Source organism: Rhamphochromis longiceps, linkage group LG6 (assembly GCF_057381845.1).
Source record: "Rhamphochromis longiceps isolate RC_006_pf linkage group LG6, R_longiceps_female_GT1.1, whole genome shotgun sequence".
Lineage (NCBI taxonomy): Eukaryota > Metazoa > Chordata > Actinopteri > Cichliformes > Cichlidae > Rhamphochromis > Rhamphochromis longiceps.
Window position 1 is genome coordinate 9,428,876 of NC_140562.1, and position 18,613 is coordinate 9,447,488.

The 18,613-nt window shown below is 39.4% G+C and overlaps 2 protein-coding genes and 1 long non-coding RNA gene across 3 annotated transcripts; 2 read left to right on the forward strand and 1 right to left on the reverse strand.

The window, feature by feature from the left end:
* Nucleotides 1-1,472: 1,472 nt before the first annotated feature.
* Nucleotides 1,473-6,387, reverse strand: lgsn (lengsin, lens protein with glutamine synthetase domain). Its single transcript, XM_085408467.1, has 4 exons — nt 6,346-6,387; nt 5,418-6,102; nt 4,605-4,771; nt 1,473-2,776 (listed from the first exon to the last, which is right to left on the reverse strand). Exons 1-4 carry the CDS (start codon nt 6,385-6,387, stop codon nt 1,583-1,585), a joined length of 2,088 nt encoding a protein of 695 aa, XP_085264593.1. The 3' UTR covers nt 1,473-1,582.
* Nucleotides 6,388-11,730: 5,343 nt separating this feature from the next.
* On the forward strand, nt 11,731-14,035 carry LOC146667492 (uncharacterized). The gene is made up of 2 exons (XR_014912068.1): nt 11,731-11,897; nt 13,694-14,035. It is a non-coding gene; the product is annotated as an uncharacterized LOC146667492 (long non-coding RNA).
* On the forward strand, nt 13,800-18,044 carry ptp4a1 (protein tyrosine phosphatase 4A1). The gene is made up of 5 exons (XM_085409189.1): nt 13,800-14,391; nt 15,057-15,149; nt 15,507-15,637; nt 15,961-16,035; nt 17,119-18,044. Exons 1-5 carry the CDS (start codon nt 14,287-14,289, stop codon nt 17,234-17,236), a joined length of 522 nt encoding a protein of 173 aa, XP_085265315.1. The 5' UTR covers nt 13,800-14,286; the 3' UTR covers nt 17,237-18,044.
* The last annotated feature ends 569 nt before the right edge of the window (nt 18,045-18,613 follow it).

The window sequence follows — 18,613 nt, forward strand, 5'->3', positions numbered from 1 at the left end:
GGAAGACAACAGAATGCATGAAGGTGCATAAAAGTGCAAAGGATGGATGTAGCATGCACGGTAGCTTTTCTTATGTTACCTTGTAAGAGGACATCAGGTGGGAGGTCAGAGAAAATCTGTGACCAAATAGACAATGACTCAGCCCTTCTGTGCTATTGCTAGCACTGTAGCATTATATTGCAGATAATAGGACTGTTTTGGTTTGATACTTCGGGTATGGATAATGTGCATGCACATTGAAGTAATTTGTTAGTTTTCTGGTTACTGTGCTTGACTGTGTGACCACTGAAGGAAACGTGCATTTTTCCTTTCAATTCATGCAAATTAAATCCCACTTTTGCTTTACAGATTAGAATGTAAAACTTTCTGCCCTTGAAATCAGCATTTGATAATTAGTTACTTTCAGCAAAAATGTCTGACACAACTTCACCTACTTCCAAGGTGCATGGAGAGGATGATAGAATTCACAATGCAGGAACTCCAGCAACACTTAAGGGAAGATGAACAACTTTAATAATTGACCAACGCGCTTCGGCTTGTGGCCTTCATCAGGGTCATAGTAAAACATTGTAGAAAATTGCATAAATACAAGACAGGAAACAGAAAAAAAATTCAAATTAACCAATCACGCATGTGTTATTTTGAGACAGGTGGGGATTATGTCTCCTCCCCCCCATCCTCATCATTAATGATCTAGTCCAGTATTTACTTGGGCGTGACTTAACCAATTAACCAATACCTACCTGTTATATGTCAGATGATCTATAATTAGTTACTTTGACAGACAGTAGTAGTCAGTTGTCTTCACCACCACTTCGCTGTCATTAAAGCATTTCTACACCTACTGTCAGCCAGACAAAATAGTTTGGTTTTACACAATGTTAAGACAACTTTTGACTTTGTTGACTTTCATTTACACAATGTTTCTGACACACACACTGGGGTGAGCAACCTTTGCATTTAACCGATGGTCTACTGCTACATGTATGAGCAGTTTAAAGAACTGCAACTTCAGTGCTAAGAGCTTCAAAAATAATGTGCCAAAGTAAGTGAGGCATAAATATAAATGGATGCACAATGGAGAGAACTTTAGCTTTCTACAGTGAACATGGCAATGTTTTGGCAATGACCCTATACTTGACCCTGTGTTCAAGATCAAATCCTTCTAACTAATATGCACTAAAAACAATTGACATTATTACTAAACCCTAAACCTATCCCTAGGTCTGGAGTTTAGGTTTGGAATGATCACCAAGGTTTAGTGCTACTATGCCATTATATTCACACCATTCAGAGTAAGCGCAGACTGCATTGTTCTTGGCATTAACAACCAGAACAGTGTTTTGCTGTGTGCATACAACAACAAAATAACTCAACAAAAAAATAGCACAATACTGCTGTTTATTTGGGGGGTTTAATGCCTTTATTTTGAAGTAATATCTTCTAAAATATCTAGAGTGTGTCTAATAATAATGTATAACATTGTATAAAATAAAATCGTGTATATTCAAGCAGCTGATTCACATGCTTTTAGTTGTTTGGCAGGAGGAGGTGTGTTTTGTATAAAGTAAATTCAGGGTTTCTATATGAAATACTCAAAGCACTTGTTCCTCTCATCATCCATTTCCTGGGTCTCAATCTCAAACTTCTTCATGGCAATGAAATACTGAATAAACGGCTCCCCAAGGGCACTGCGGATGACATGATCCTCCCCCAGCGCCTCCAGAGCTTCGTCAAGCTTTACTGGAATGGTGAACTCTTTCTGTTGGATAGGGGCTTTGTTAAGACTGCTTTCAACATTCAGGTTTCTTCTGATACCATCCAGTCCTGCAGCCACTGTAGCTGCAAGAACAATGTAAGGGTTGGCCATGGCTGAGCCCAGCTTGTTGTCAATGTGCGTCTCCCTCCCGCCGTGACACTTGATGTTGAAGGAGCTGCTGTTATCATTGCTGCCACAAGTGGCATACAGCAACCGCTTGGGGTCTTTGATGGTTTTGGCAATGTGACTTCTGCAACCCAGGCCAGGTGACATCAAACAGCTCAGGGCAGCAGAGTGGGTCAGGAGGCCTGCCAACCATTTTCTACCAATCTCAGACATCTCGCCTGCTTTCTCTCCACTGTGGAAAAGACTCCGTCGCCCATTAGCATCCCACAGGCTATGAGAGAGCACCCCAGCATTGTATAGACCATCGTCAGTAAAAAAGCTGGCAATGTAGCTGTGTTTGCGAGCCATTTCTTTGATGCCGGTGCGGAAGGTGAAGGCGCTATCAGCGGCAGCAATACCAAACTCTGGCCTCAGGTTGATCTCCATCTGCCCAGGGCCACTTGCAGAAGCAATGCTGTCTATGTCAGCCCCCATGCAGTACATGCTGTCCACTAGCTGCTGGAAGAAAGGCAGGTCATGGTTGCTGAGCAGGGTTGTGGCAGGAAACAGGAGTGTCTTTGGTCCAATCCGGTCCGGCGCTCCTAGTACACAACATTCATAGGTGAAGGATGAGTGCAGGGAGAAACCCAGGCTTTGGAGCTGACCGAGAAGCTGCTTGGCAATGAGGCGAGGCGAAGTGCGAAGGGGGCTTCCGGTCACGGTGCATGGGTCGCATATGACCCGTGCTGTTTGTTCAGCCCAGGGTAGGACCCTAAAAGTCGAAAGGTCAGGGATCAGAAGGACATCACTACTGAAATTGGCAGTGTTTGCATGGTCCACTTCATTGCTTTGTGGGCTCAGGGTTAGCTCCAAATAGCTTCTTGGCATTGGTACCCCATATACTGCTTTCTCCTGTGAGTGAAACATATGCATTAAAGCACTTCTCACCTTTCGTTAGAAGGGATAGATAGATAGATAGATAGATAGATAGATAGATAGATAGATAGATAGATAGATAGATAGATAGATAGATAGATAGATAGATAGTAGGGGTGCAACGATATTCGTATCGATATTGAACCTTTCGATACAGTGCTTTCGGTTCGGTACGCATATGTATCGAACAATACAACATTTGTAATTTATTTTATCAACTTTCCTTCTGACGATGCTGTCTGTGTTGAGCGCTCAGTGAATCTGCGTTCGACTACTCCGCCTAGGCTGCACTGTCCAGCGCAGATCCACTGAGCGCTCAACACAGACAGCATAGTCAGGAGGAAGAGCGCAGGGCAAGCTAGCGAGACAGAAGTTAAGCTCTCCTTGCAAGATGGGCCTCCCCCACCCTCATTCAGATCTGGCGTTTGGAATTATTTTGGTTTTCATGTGACGTATGACCCTGAAGGTAAGCGAGTCATGGACTAAAGTAAAACAGTATGTTGGATGTGCCATGCAATGCTTAATTACATTGGTGTGAACTAGTGTGTTAGCGCAGTTAGCTCGTTAACGTGTTGGCCGTCTAGCCCCATGCACGGAGCGATCGGCGGTAGCTCGTTAACGGAGATTTGCCTGTTGTGGCGTTAAGGTCATTTCAACGAGATTAACCTGAAAGCACTAGTGGGAACACAACGAATATGACTGCACATTTACGCCGACATCATCCTAGTGCAAAGACAAAAACAACAAGCATGCTACTAACTTTAGCCGAGTCATTTAGACAGCTGTTAGCACGTGATTCTCCTTATGCTGCTGAGAATATAGCCCAGAAGAAGCGGATAGTATAGCTTTTATTTTGGAAAGAGACATTTCTCTGTAATAAACTCTCTTTTCCAAAGATGAGTGATTCCTCAATCAGATACAGGGCTTGCAAAATCGCTAGCCCGACGTCCCGGAGCTAGCGATCTTTCCAGTCGGGCTACAAAAATCTCTCTGCCCTGCCCGTCGGGCTATTGTAGGAAAAATATATGTCAATGCTTTTGCATTCTTTCAGAAATGTAGCTGGGTAATTATGTCATTGGCATCGGTGAGCCACTGTCAATATGTGACATATTGAAATCGCGTTTGAATTTGCGCTTGTTTTTTTGCTTTCACTTTGCAATGACAGCACTGATCTGTGAGTGATGATAATTTGTGCACCAATTTCTCTGACATCGTCTTATTAATCGTTAGCTTACTATGCAAACATGACAAGTGAAATCTCCCGCAGCAAGCTTAAACATGTGAGAGGTTGATCGCACAGAGAATCGCTGAGCTTATGTGAGTCCGTGTGTAAAAGTAGCAGTATATATATTTTAGTTCTGCTGAGCCAAATAAGACAGGTCGGGGTGAAGAAGTGACAGCCAAAGAAAAGCTTACCACAAAACGGAGAAGTTATGACAAATCAGACTATAAGGCAAAAAGAAAGTGCAGCTTTATGGTTTCATGGACAAAAGAATTTCTGTGGCTGCAATATGACGAGCTAAATAACCAGGGCTGCACATAAGTGGTCCGCAGGTGCGCATTCGCTGTCAAAATAAAAAACGCGCACAAGGGTTAGGGTTAAATTTAAAAACTGTAATTTTGAGTTAAAATATATATTTATAATTTTAATAAATGACAAATTAAAAAGGCATGAACATTTTTTTGTATCGAAAAAATATCGAACCGTGACACCAAAGTATCGAACCGAACCGAACCGTGAATTTTGTGTATCGTTGCACCCCTAATAGATAGATAGATAGATAGATAGATAGATGTGCATTACATGGAAGAAGCGGACAGGTACTGTCTTGGACCTTGACACCCCATGGAGGTCAGTGGCTTCAAAGCGGACGAAGTTGATATTGTCACGTGCTATTTGTTGTTTAATTTGCTCCATGGCTGCAATGAACCTCTGGTTCCCAGAGATCTCAATAGTGTCTTTTCCGTTATCTGTGGGAAACAGTTTGAAATATTTGCAAAAACATTTGAGAATCTTTCATTTTAAATATAAAGTGTCACACTTTTGAAAGAAAAAAAACATGTTGTTTTTTAAGTCAGAGATTTCATAATCAAGTTCAAGTAGCATCATCAGGACCACCCTAGACAAGAAACAATTATCTGGTTTAAGATAAGTTTCAAACAGTTTGTCCACAGGCAGCACAGTCAAGTGGATATTACAGCTTAAAACACCTCACTGTTAGTCACTGAATGTAATACTATGAGCAGAGAAAGCCAAATCCCACCAAAAAAATCCTTAAGCTAGACCTCATATATTGTTGTCCCAGATTCTTTTAAATGTAGAATAATGAGAGTTTATTACAACACTAATTTGTTTATTTTGATTAAATTACCTTTAAGAAGGTTTTAAATCATATGAATTTTCCAAAAACAAAAATGTGTCCATTTTTTATATTCAAGACAATGAGAAATATTCAGTATTCAGCTTTTATGAGCCAGTAATTTCTAATCGTTTTCCGTGAGCAGAAAGGTATCATTCCAAGTCTAATTATTTGCCAAATATATACTTTTTCAACATAAAATATTTCTTCCTTTCTATCAAGAACAGTGTAACTAAATCTAATCAAACTTCACCAACCTGTATGAGAACCGCCAGTCTCTCCCCAGGAGCCACCACTCACATATGTGTGGGTCCTGACTTCAGGCTGCCTATTTGTGTTGGCACTGAACCTGAACGAGCTGGATGAATCCATGGTGGAAGGCAGCTGAATAGATGTGCTATCTCTGGATCTGGGCCCCCTTCTGGAAGCATCAGAGTGTGGTTTGAAGGTGCTGAACACCCTGTGAGAGTTTCCATCATCCTGCCGTCCATCCGTCCCTCCACCACTAGTGCTGCTTCCGTGGAGATACGTGTAGGGACTCCCTGGTTTCCCCTCATGTCTTTCCCGGATACTGAGCAGGGGACTGACCCTCAGGATGGTCTTCAGCTCTTCCATGGTCTGCCTTGGAACACCCATTTTATCATAGGACAACCTGGTTTGACATGATGCCTCTGTGGTCCAGTCGTCCCCAGCGTCAGCTTCATCCACAGAGGGATCATTAACTTGCTCTGGGGGCTGGTGAGGCAGAGGGCCAATGGAGATAACTGTGGGAGTGTTGGGAGTTACTGGTGTACCGACGGGACCATGGATGATGGATGGGCCACCTCCTCTGCTATTCCAATCCATCGGAGGCACATACTTCCCAGTCACCCTGACTCCTTTCTTGCTGCCTAGACTCATCCCGGTGCCATCTATTTGGTCGTTGCTTCTATTTTGGCCTTCCTGGAAAACAAACAATGGCTCTGTCAGAATAATGGTAAGAGAAGGTCAAGTTATGCATGAAAATGATTACCAAGAAGTGTAAGCAATCAAATCTGAAATCATATTGAATGAAAAAAGACTTCTAAATTAAAAATACAATCCTCCAGGTATTTTTAAAAAAAGTGAAGTAATATATATGAAAACCCTACCAATGGACATTGCTCAATTAAATTCAAATCCAAAATGTAAATGTCAAGTTGTTACCTTGAAATCTTCAGAGTCATTCATTTCGTTTTTTGTACTCATGTACTGGGATTTGGATATTGATAGCCCCCCCTGTGAAAGAGCTTCACTCGCACATTAATTTTTATAGACAATTGGTACAATGATGACGGATTAGAAAATTCTTTCTGCCCCACAAAACAGCCACGAGAATCCAGCTGGAAACTGACATCAGCCGGCCACTGGTGGACACTGAAGCACTGCTGCTTTGAGCTCATTGGTTGTTTCCGAGACCAATTCAGTGGCGCTTTTGTGTCACCGCACAGTAAAACTGCAGAGCTCAGCAGTTCTGTGTGTGTTTCCAGAAAGATATGGGAGCAAAAGTATTTATTCCACACAATTATAAAGAGCAGACAATAGCAGCTGATACTGACAGTCTAAGCATTTAAGAACTGCTACAGGGCAGCGTGACACCAGCAACATAATTTTCTTAATTACTCAATAATAAATGGTGCCACTTTCTAATGTGTTTTATATTTAAATGCGGTGCCACAATATCTAAGTGTACTATTAAAACAATTGTAAAAGTGGTACTAAATTATAATTTAAAAATAAACCATAAGCCTAAATCATTACAGCCATTAATTTCAGCTTACTAAAGCAGATAAAAACATGTGAATCAGTTGGCTACTACGCATTCTGGGGGTTTTCAGTGAATCACAAAACAATCCTTCTTATTTTCCATTCCACCTTTTATGACAAAAATCTTGTCTTTAAACTGCTCAAAAATGTTAAACTTTGTACCACTTTATGTCTAGATCAAGTACCACCTACTGCATGTGATACACGTGTTACTGCTGATACAGCCAAGTCAAGGGATGTGTTACATTTATTTAATTCATAACTTTATTGAAATATGACCAAAAAAATCATGATGAGTATGTTAAGCTTTTTTATGCAGCTGTTTTTTATCCTTTCAATATAAGTTAACCTATCATTCCAAACAGCGGGTAGTCAAAACTGCGCCTATATTAAGTATTTTTATTTTTTGTCATTTACATTTACATTATTATTATTTTTATAACAGTAAAAAGTTCATGTGGAGTCTGAAACAAAAAAATAGCAACATATTTTTTAGCTCTTTGGCAACAGCAGGAAGGAAAAACTCCCTTTTAACAGGAAGAAACCAGGCTCAGGAAGGGGCGGGGCCATCTGCTGTGACCGGTTGGGAGAGAGAAGGAAGACAGGACAAAAGACAGGCTGTGGAAGAGAGACAGAGATTAATAACAAGTATGATTCAATGTAGAGAGATCTATTAACACACAGTGAGTGAGAAAGGTGACTGGAAAGGAAAAACTCAATGCATCATGGGAATCCCCGGCAGCCTACGTCTATTGCAGCATAACTAAGGGAGGATTCAGGGTCACCTGGTCCTGCCCTAACTATATGCTTTAGCAAAAAGGAAAGTTTTAAGCCTAATCTTGAAAGTAGAGATAGTGTCTGTCTCCTGAATCCAAACTGGAAGCTGGTTCCACAGAAGAGGGGCCTGAAAACTGAAGGCTCTGCCTCCCATTCTACTTTTAAATACTCTAGCAACAACAAGTAGGCCCGCAGAGCGAGAGCGAAGTGCTCTAATAGGGTGATACGGTACTACAAGGACATTAAGATAAGATGGGATATAATTATTTAAGACCTTGTATGTGAGGAGCAGGATTTTGAATTCAATTCTGGATTTAACAGGAAGCCAATGAAGGGAAGCCAAAACAGGAGAAATCTGCTCTCTCTTTCTAGTCCCTGTCTTTTCAGTGAGTTTTTTGGACATCCTGATAATAATGAATTACAGTAGTCCAGCCTGGAAGTAATAAATGCATGAACTAGTTTTTCAGCGTCACTAAGAGACAGGATATTTCTAACTTTAGAGATGTTGCGAAAATGGAAGAACGCAGTCTTACATATTTGTTTAATATGTGCATTGAAGGACATATCCTGGTCAAACATGACTCCAAGGTTCCTCACAGCATTACTGGAGGCCAAGGTAATGCCATCCAGAGTAAGAATCTGCTTAGATACGATATTTCTAAGATTTTCAGGGCCGAGTACAATAACCTCAGTTTTATCTGAATTAAGGAGCAGAAAGTTAGCGGTCATCCAGGTCTTTTTTTGTTTTTTTGTTTTTGTTTTTTTTCTGTCTGTTTGTTTGTTTCTTTATGCTGCACAGAACCCTGTGGAACCCCATAATTAATCTTCTGTGTGAAGAGGACTCTCCATTTACATCAACAACTTAGATAGATATGATACAAACCACTGTAGAGCAGTACTTGTAATACCTACAGCATGCTCTGATCGCTGTAATAGGTTATTGTGCTCAACAGTATCGAACGCTGCACTGAGGTCTAGTGGTAGTACAAGCATAGACATGTGTTTACTGTCAGAGGCTATTGTTATCATTAATTATGCTAAAATTTGTTAATTGAAAATCACAAATTTGATTTAAAAAATCTACATTAATTTTGATAATTCATGTATGTTACTTTTTTCAATAATCTTTATAAGAATTCATTTTAAAACTTAAGGTATGTTTGAGTGCAGTATGTATTTTACCACAAAATATTGATGAACGAGTGACTCGATGATACCTTAATCAATGCTGGGCTACGATGAAGTCATCATGATCAGGATTTTTTCAACTGTTTTTCTATTTTTTGTTACCTGCACACTTCTGTTTAAAACAATGTTAGCCATGGTTCACTGTGACACATCACAATGTAGTATAATGATTAGAAGTGGAAATTTGCAATCAAAGCAAAGCTTATAATATTAAACACAAACAGACACACATATTTCCAGGGGTAGAACCTTCTATTATTCTTACTATACTAATAAGCCAATTTCTTTTTAAAGTCTGACAGGTTGTATAAGTGGATTGAAAAATGTATGATGGAAAATATTTTTACAATTAAAATGACACAGCAGCACGTATACTGCTGGAGTCATGAATGACCCTATTCAATGGCTTAAAGGCTAGAAAGGTTCCATTTTTTACAAGGAACTTCTCGACAATTTCAAAGGACAAAAATATGTAATTTGGTACTAACTAAAGAGAAAATATGCATTTTCTTTCCCATTTAAATATTATTATTTGCTTATTACTAACAGTTTGATCCTTCATGTACATTATGTGTTTTGTTTTCAGAACATGCTAAATACTGACATATTGCTGGCAGCTTCCAGTTTATTCAAGTAATTAACGGGAATCCATATCATGTATAGTTAATCAGTCTTTTAATTTACTTGCTGAAAAATAAGTCAAAACTAAAGTTACCTAAAATAAGATATATACTATAACGGTAAATCAATAATAAATTACTTTTTAACCAATTTCATAAACCATCTTAAAAGAAGGTTTGTTCAGTATATGTTTAGTCGGGATTATTGTACCTGTTGTAGTTATTCAGTCATTCTGGTGCTCCTCTTACTCGATTCTGATGACTCAGAATTAGATCCTGATGACTTAAGAATTACTCATCAAATAGTATGACTCAGTGGCTCTAGAGATCAGCTTCACATCCTCTCAGCATTAAGTTTAATGCACATGTTAATGATCTGGCTTTTGTTCTTAAACAGGGAATTTATAAAAGATTAAGAAATAACTACTTTGATCAAAGCTTTTGTACAGATGCATGCAAATCAAGAGTAAAGAAAAAAGAGAAGAAAATCATGTGGTTTACATCTATGTAGACAGATCAAACTTTGCATGTGAATACAGGCATTTGAATTTTAATAGGCATGTGAAGACATGTGAATACAAAGCAGATTTGATCAATATGACAAGGTTGGACGGTGGTGAATCTACAATACATTTAATTCTCAATTTATTTTTCCTTGATCATTTTATTAAAAAAATTTAAAAAAAGTCCTTCATATTTTTAAACCGTTTTCAAATTTTTAAAGCAATAATATAATTATATTGAATAAGTAGTATCCCATGCTCCAGAAGGACTTCCCACCAGGGCACTTTGAGGGATGTAGTCAAATACCTTCTCCGTGTAGGCCATTATAACGTATTGGTTATGTTGTTGTCAGCAGTGGCTGTTTCTTTGCACGTTGAACTCCCTCAGGATCTGAGCTATTGTGTTTTGGGGTTTTTTTTGTGCATCCTTGCTGAGTGTTCCATTTGATTTTGGAACTTTTAACCCATGCTTGTAATAGATGTTCCTGTAGACTATCACATAGATTTAACTTAACAGAACATTTAATACAGCTGCCATAAGGCAAGAGGCAGGGTGCACCGATGCAGGGATAACACAGAGAGACAGACATCCATCAGCACTCATATTAATTTTTACGGACAATTTAGAATCCACAGTTAACCTAACCCCTCTGACTGCATGTCTCGAGATTGTGGGAGGAAGGCAGAGTACCCAATGAGAACCTACACGGACACGGGGAGAACATGCAAACTCCACAGAAAAAGGCCCTGGCCAGATGTTGGATTGAAAACCAAGAATTTCTTTGCTGTGAAGAAACAGTGCTATCCACGGTCCCACCTTGCTGCCCCTTTTCTATCTAAGATTTATACACAGTCACACATAGTGAGCTACTCAGGGTTCGATATCTTGCCTAGTATCTGGAATAGTAGCAGACTGGAGCAGCCAGAGATCAAACCAACAACCTTCCAATTAGTAGATGACCTGTTCTACCACCCTGTAAATATGATGGTTGATTTGAACCCAGGACCTTCTTATTGTGAGCCAGAAGAGCTAACCACTGCACCATGGTGTTATCCCATTTGTGATTCAAAGCACAGTAAAAAAGCTTTAAAACTCAGAAATTATTTGGGAATTTTCCTTTCCATTTCAAGTTATGAAATGTATCTACACAAAGGTCTGTTCACATGAAGTCAAAAGAACCACACATGTATAATTCTATGGTGTCGTGATTTCTGGCCTCCTCTGTCCTTGTGTATTTTCTGGAAGTGAAGGACGAATTAGGCCACAGTCACCAACTGACCTTTGCAGCCTGAAGACAGAGAGATGTCTGGACATAACACTACACATTTTCAGGGTGGGGTTTCACGAGACCAGTCAAGCTAAAGGCAAAAGGAAAGAAAGACAAAGGGTTAAGGAAGTTCGGTTTAGCTTCGAAATAAAGCTCTGTAAACAAGTGAATGGGACATGATGCGTGAGCATTCATCAAGACATTTACACATTGGGACGTTTTAAACATTTCATTATTTAAGATTTTGAATATTTTTGTTGTATGCTCACATAGTGTATAGTTCTACAAAATTATACATTTAATTCAGCTACCAGAAACCTTTAGTAAAAACTAAAGGTACATAACTTACAACTAAAGGTGTATATTTAATACTGAACAGTGTTTTATAGTGAAAGTCCTGACAGGAAATGACGTTAGTATCTCGGGCTCTCGCGCGCTCTCTCTCTCTAACTCTTTCCCGGCAGATCAGGAGACTTCGGCTCCGCTCGGAGAAACAGCACAGGACTTTATGGTGGAAAACCGTTTCATAGTTTTACCTTTTTCTAGGGACCGGCTGTATGATTAAGCTACAATCTTCAATGAGTAAGCATATCCCAGTAAGTAACCTGTTTTTCGTGGCTGCCATTTTGTTTCTCGGTTTCGTCTCCTAGGCTCCTCTGGTAAATCAGTACGTTACGGTGAACTGTTACCAGCTGGCCTTCACGTTGCTTCGATGAAATCACGGCCTGCTCGATAAAAACCCAGTTCAATATTTCCACAGTGCTATTGCCTAACGTTGCCTTTCTCATTTAACTGTAACGAAAATTCACAGAACATGGATTTGGCCATGTTATTTGAGTGCAATCTTAGAGCTGCATGATGATCGTCACGATTAGGAAGCGGCTGACGGATGCGCAGCTCGGGCTGGTCCCGGCTCTTCACTCGGAGTTTTTGCCGTCTAAAATCGACGCATATTTATTTGAAATAAACGAAACACGTAAATGACGTGTTGTTAGTGGTTTGCGAGACTGGCTACGTGCACGGTGTCTGGGTCGGGCGTCTTTTTGTCACCTCAGAGCACTGTGCAGTCTGTCACAGCTCCCGACGGCGCCTATAGGCCTCTAATGTTATATGATGGCGCCCGGTCTATCCTCACACAAAGGACACTTTACAGCCTTGTAATGCAATGCAGAGACATGTCTGCTATTTAAGCCACTTCTGCTTTGCTTCACGTCTCTCTTATATTTACAAATCACTGTCCTTTCAGTCAGGCAGTGGCTTTTAAGTGCTTGGTAATATTTCTAAGTAAATGCTGCTTTTCGGCCGGAAAATAGCAGATTAACAAAGCATGCTTGACCGGCTTAGATTTTACTATTTCGACAATAAGATGAAGAAAACCTTTCCAGTAAGCCAGCGCTCGGGTATCGAGCTTCTGTGAGGAGTAAAGGGCAGAAGCATTAGGGAGGAAATGGCAGAGAAAGCATTTGTGAGTCACATTTCTGACGATCATAACAGCGTGTATGTTAAAGCCCCGCTGAAGGCCCCACGGTGAGCTCAGCCTGCGCACACAGATACGACCTGGATGTCAGAAATGACACGTTATATATTTATTTCTGCTGTACAGCGGCAGCACTGCGCTGTGATTTTATGTACTGGGAGGTACAGTCTGCTCTGCTGTGTTAATCATTGCGTTATCTGAAACACCACTTTCTCTGCATGGGAATCAAACCCCAGACACTCTAGTGTATTTAGTCTCCAAACAATGTTAATGTGGCTGTTGACATACTTGAGTGTGAAACTTGGCATAATTAAAAAAAAAAAAAAAAAAAAAGAGTAGCTCAGAAAGGCTGCGGTTTAACTGCCTGTTTCAGGGTAGCTAATATAAAGAAAATTATACTGTGGGATTCGATTACTGTCATTACACCCTAAATCTGTGTTTCTAGCCAGACTCTGTGCTGTTGTCTGAAGGTAATTCTAAAATTCAAATGAGGAAATTTGTTTTATTCTTTTAAAAATGAATGGCTCATGACTTTACTGAAAATCCCTCACTTGTTTCACGGCTGCTTTGTCTATACTTTGGCCCTGTGCTTCCTCTATGATCTAATCCCTTTGTCTTTTACTCTGATGGAGTGGTATGTTTGACTAGGGGCTTATGGATATGTGTTTGGGATTAGAGTTGTCACAATATCAGATTTTCCATTTCATGATTATTGTGCTTAGGAAAAAAGAAAAGAGGCACAGTTTCCATATAGAATGTGAATAAAAACAGTTTCTCAGTAAAAGTTTGTCTTTTTGGCAAATGAATTGAACTACACTGAGAACAGTTGCCTGTGCTTTTTGTGTTCTTTAAAGGTGTTTAAAAAAATAAAAAATTAAGCTTTTCTTCCCTCCTGCCCCCTTCTGTGTCCTGCAGCAGTTCTGTGGTGTTCTGGGTCACACATTTATGGAGTTTCTGAAGGGCAGTGGGGACTACTGCCAGGCTCAGCACGCTGCCTATGCAGATGAGTGAACAGCCAAACTCGCCATCGATCCGACGCACTTGAGCCACAGGAGGGACCCCGGAAAGTTGGCAGGACCGGGACTCCTCCCAGAACCAGCGATAACTCGGCCTGGATGGGGTAACTCCACCTGCTGCACACTGCCCTCGTCGGCTTCCGCCTGGCCAGAATCAAGGTGGAACCAACCTTGGTTTTTTTTTCCTTCCTTTTCTTTTGTTTTATTCCAAAGGAGAGGGTTTGAGTTACTTCTCCAATTGTCCGCCCTTCCCAGCTGCCAACTTCCCAAATTTGCCTGTTACTGTTCTTTTTGGCGGGATTATTTTTATTTTATTTTGACACTTAGCCTTGCCAACCTCGAAGAAGACTGGAGGATTTTTTTCTTTCGGAGTTCCTCAAAACTTGTTGGACATTTGTTTGACATTCCCTCCGAGTTTAACTGTTTACATTAGTGTTTACTCTGTGGAAGACATTTTAGTTTTGTTATACATTTTTTTCCCGCATTGTCACGATGGCTCGAATGAACAGACCAGCCCCTGTGGAGATTACCTACAAAAACATGCGGTTCCTCATTACCCACAATCCCACCAACGCCACCCTGAACAAGTTCATAGAGGTGAGCCAAATTGTGGTCAAGTGTTTACATATTACAGAGTGTATATTACTCTAAGCCCACATTGGAGAAGCATGTAACCGGTGATTACATGTTGAGAAATATTTTGGAAACGACCGCAGTTTAAAATCTTTCCTGGAAATGTTTCAGCCAATGAACGCAATGACTACAGAATCGTTTTAGATTACAGGAATTGACGTATGTAGGTGTATTACTGTCAGTGTGCTTTAGAGGGTTGGGCAATCGGACAAAATTGGTGACTAAAATCAATTGATTCCTTTAACAGTTGGCTTTTTTTCACAGACTTCAAGAAATTGCACATTACAAAAGAGCTACCAGACAGTACCTCTTTCCTTTAAAAGGGAAATACACACAAGAACAGATTAGCCGCTTATGTCAACCAAAGGCAGTGGGATGTCACTAAAATAGTCATGGGCGAAGCTATCTAGCTTAACTTATCAACTCTTTAGTCAAGCGAATGATCTAAAAACTGATGATATGAAGAATATCACTAACTGACATGAGCTAGTGTTTGCATACATCAGCAAATTCATTTTCACTTCTTTTTGTTGGAATTTTAACGTGTCGTCCAACCTTAGTATCCTGAGGTAGCTTTAACAGTCTTGTTTGCCTCTTTCACTCATAAATCCTGTGACATGTGATTACAGGAGTTGAAAAAATATGGAGTCACCACGGTTGTGAGAGTTTGTGAGGCCACCTATGATGCCACCCTGGTGGTGAAAGAGGGAATCCAGGTTCTGGTGAGTTCACACGTCTGACTTCATCATGACTCCTAATGTTTCAAACCAAAACAAATGTAGTTTTTTTTTTTTTTTTTTCATTGCTCTGGGTTTTCCCCCCCAGTATACCAGGCTATTGTTTTTTTTTTTTTTTTTATTCTGGTTTTTATTGTGTAACAGATTTAGGTTTGGGGGGGGGGGGTTCCCTCCAAGCGAAGGTTCAGATTGTGCAGGAAGACAAGCTCCACGGGTGTCCTTGCTGCTGCAACAACATTTTTCTTTCCCCGCAGCTCAGCCTTCTCACTTCTTTTGTTTTGGTTTCCAAGGAACGGAGGCCACTGACATCATTTCCTTTTTTCTTCTCTCTTCTTTCTGCAGGATTGGCCATTCGACGATGGAGCTCCTCCCTCCAATCAGATCGTGGATGATTGGCTGAACCTGCTGAAGCTGAAGTTCAGGGAGGAGCCCGGCTGCTGCATTGCTGTGCACTGTGTAGCAGGGCTGGGGAGGTAAGCAGTCACTGACACAAAGATTCAAGTTGTTATATTTTACGTATGATAGTGAAATGTGGCTCTTGCTTCTGTTTGTATTCTGATACAGAAGCAGTCGGTGCTAAAACAGTTATTTGATGATCCCTGTTTTCATATTGTTTTTATATTGTACATAAGCTTTTATTTTAGGGGATTTTCTCTAACAAAACTGTTTGAATCCATTAAATAACGTTTTCCCCCATGTTTGTTTGTTTTGTTTTTGTAATTGGAGCAAAACACTATTTTGCATGTTAGTTTTAACTAACATTCCTGGTACTGTCTGTTCCCTTTCTTTTTCACAGAGCTCCTGTTCTGGTGGCACTCGCTTTGATTGAATGTGGGATGAAGTATGAAGATGCTGTCCAGTTCATTCGACAGTAAGTAAAAATAATTTGGCAGGAAATGATTAAAGAAGCTACTTTTTTTTTTTTTTTTTTTTTTTTTTTTTGGATGAGTTGAGGTTTTTTATTATAAAACCATTAAAATATCTGATAGTTAATTACATTTGTAAGGCTCTCTGGTGGACAGACTTTGGCATTAACTTTGAGAAAATCCTTGATTTTTGTCTTGCAGTAACCTGATACTTTGATACGTAAAGCAGGGAGGCCTGAGTCATATCTATAAATAGCAGAGATGTCAGAGAGTGAGATAAAGGATGATTCAGTAGGTGTGCTTTAAAGTATGTGTCATCCCTTGAAAGAGGGACTTGGCAGCACTTGGCAGTCAGCTTTTTTTTCCAAAGACTAATCAATAAAATGAGGGAAAGCTCAGCAATTTGAGGCTGTCATAGAAAGTGGTGTTATATTATTGATTAAATATTATTAATACGGATAAAATCCATTTTTTTCTTTTTAAATTAACAGTTAATAATAGGACTTGAATTTTTTAAAGTTTCTTTTAAAATCCTCAACAAGCCAAAGAATCGTTATCATGCTGAATGTAAAAATCATACATATTGCCATGAATCTTCATATAGAACAGAGTTAGTTGACTATTTCTGTAAATGTAATAGTACAGGGCAACCACTTTGCTCTTTTCCAACCCAGCATTTATATTCTTGCACTCTATCACAGTACCTTGTTATTCAGAGTACTGGTCCTTAATACAGCATTTTAATTCCTTTCCGTTTCCCTTTAACCAATCATCTGATTGGTTGCCCCTCACACCCAGAAGGTTAGAACAGTTAGTGGGTGGAGCTTCTTTTCTTACAGTCACAGATCTGTGGCTGAGCTTTCCTCTCTAACATCAGACAAAGCCATCATAGAAAAGCCTGTAAGTAGGGTTCACAAAAGCTGAGCGTTTGACTCACAGGGGTTAGACTGCTTATATGCACACTGACATGAATTATTTAAACTTTGGGCATGTTTAATATATTACAATATCCATGGTAGCAATATATATTATGGATTTACAAAAAAATCGGCAGTCATGAGCTAATTAATTTCTACACTTGCTTTCAGGAAGCGCAGAGGAGCATTCAACAGCAAGCAGCTGATCTACCTGGAGAAATATCGTCCAAAGATGCGCCTGCGTTTCAAAGATTCTAACGGCCATCGCAATAACTGCTGCATCCAATAGAGCCAAACATTGAGCCACACCAACCCCTCCCCAACCTACCCTCCAACACAGAAGAGTTTCATTAAACCTTGCTAGCTTATAACCTGGCAGGCTTCCTTTTTTTTTTTTTTCTTCTTTTTTTTTCTTTTTCTTCATTGTGTTGTATTTTAATTTGGAAAACCATGCTTGGTAAATGAAATTCCCCCTCCCTTTCTAGTTTCAAAATTAAATGTCAAAAAAAATGAAAAACAAGAGTTGTGTGAACAGAGTTTTTTCTTCATGTGCCCAGAAAAAAAAATAGGAAGAGTCGTGTATCATTGTAAGATGTTGGATTAACTGTTTTCTGAAAATGCATCCCAAAGATTTTGATTGGCCCGTGCATTCACATTGCCTGAAAATGTGTTAAAAAAAAAAAAAGAAAAGAAAATAGGTTAAAGAAATGTTTTCTTGATGTGAACAATTATGTGTACCCTGTTCAATTTTAGGATTCAGTTTCAAGACTGACTAGAAAGAGGTATGCCTTTCTTCAAATCAGATGGATCATCCATAAATGCCTTACAATCGGAAGTGGAACAAAGGCAATCGAGCAGGAGTCGGCTCCTGTTGGCATTTGGAAAAGGTGTTTCATTTTTCTACTTGGAACAAAAAAAAACCTAAACTGTTGCCTTTGTCTTGTGCAGGAAGTCTTACACACACTTATGCCCTTTCAGTAACTATTTTTTATTATAAATGCTTAACTGTTGCAATATTTGTCAATTGAAAGTCTAGGAACTTTTTAGTCTTTATCAGACCTTCTGTTTACTTATTAACTGCCATGTTAAAATAAAAATGTGATCTTTTTCATTTTTCCTTTTTTTTTTTTTTGGTTTATTTTTGTTTAGTTTTGTTTGTGTGTGTGTGTGCGCTTCAAACTGGACTTCCAACATCTGCAATATTTTGTATGCCTTTTTATTTGATGTCCATAACTTAAGACTTGGATACTTGATGATTTTATGTATTTGAAAATGTGTACTATTATTATTAGGTTGGCTATTTATACTATCAATGGATGTGTGATTTAGTACAGTGAGCAAAAAAGTTTTACCTGTTCACCAACTTGTGAGAGTACATTAAATGATACACTGAAAAAAGATGTTGGTCTTTTCTCCCCATTTTCTCAAGAGAAGAAAAATGCAGGAGGGGTTTGAGCAAAATAGGACTGATAAATACTTCTTAATAAAAAAATGTTGCAGATGTAGCGCTAAAAGACTTTCTTGAAAAATGATAATAATAATGGATTGGATTTATATAGCGCTTTTCAAGGCACCCAAAGCGCTTTACAATTCCACTATTCATTCACTCGCATTCACACACTGGTAGATTTAGCTGTTTGGTTGAATAGCGGCTTTTTCTCAAACC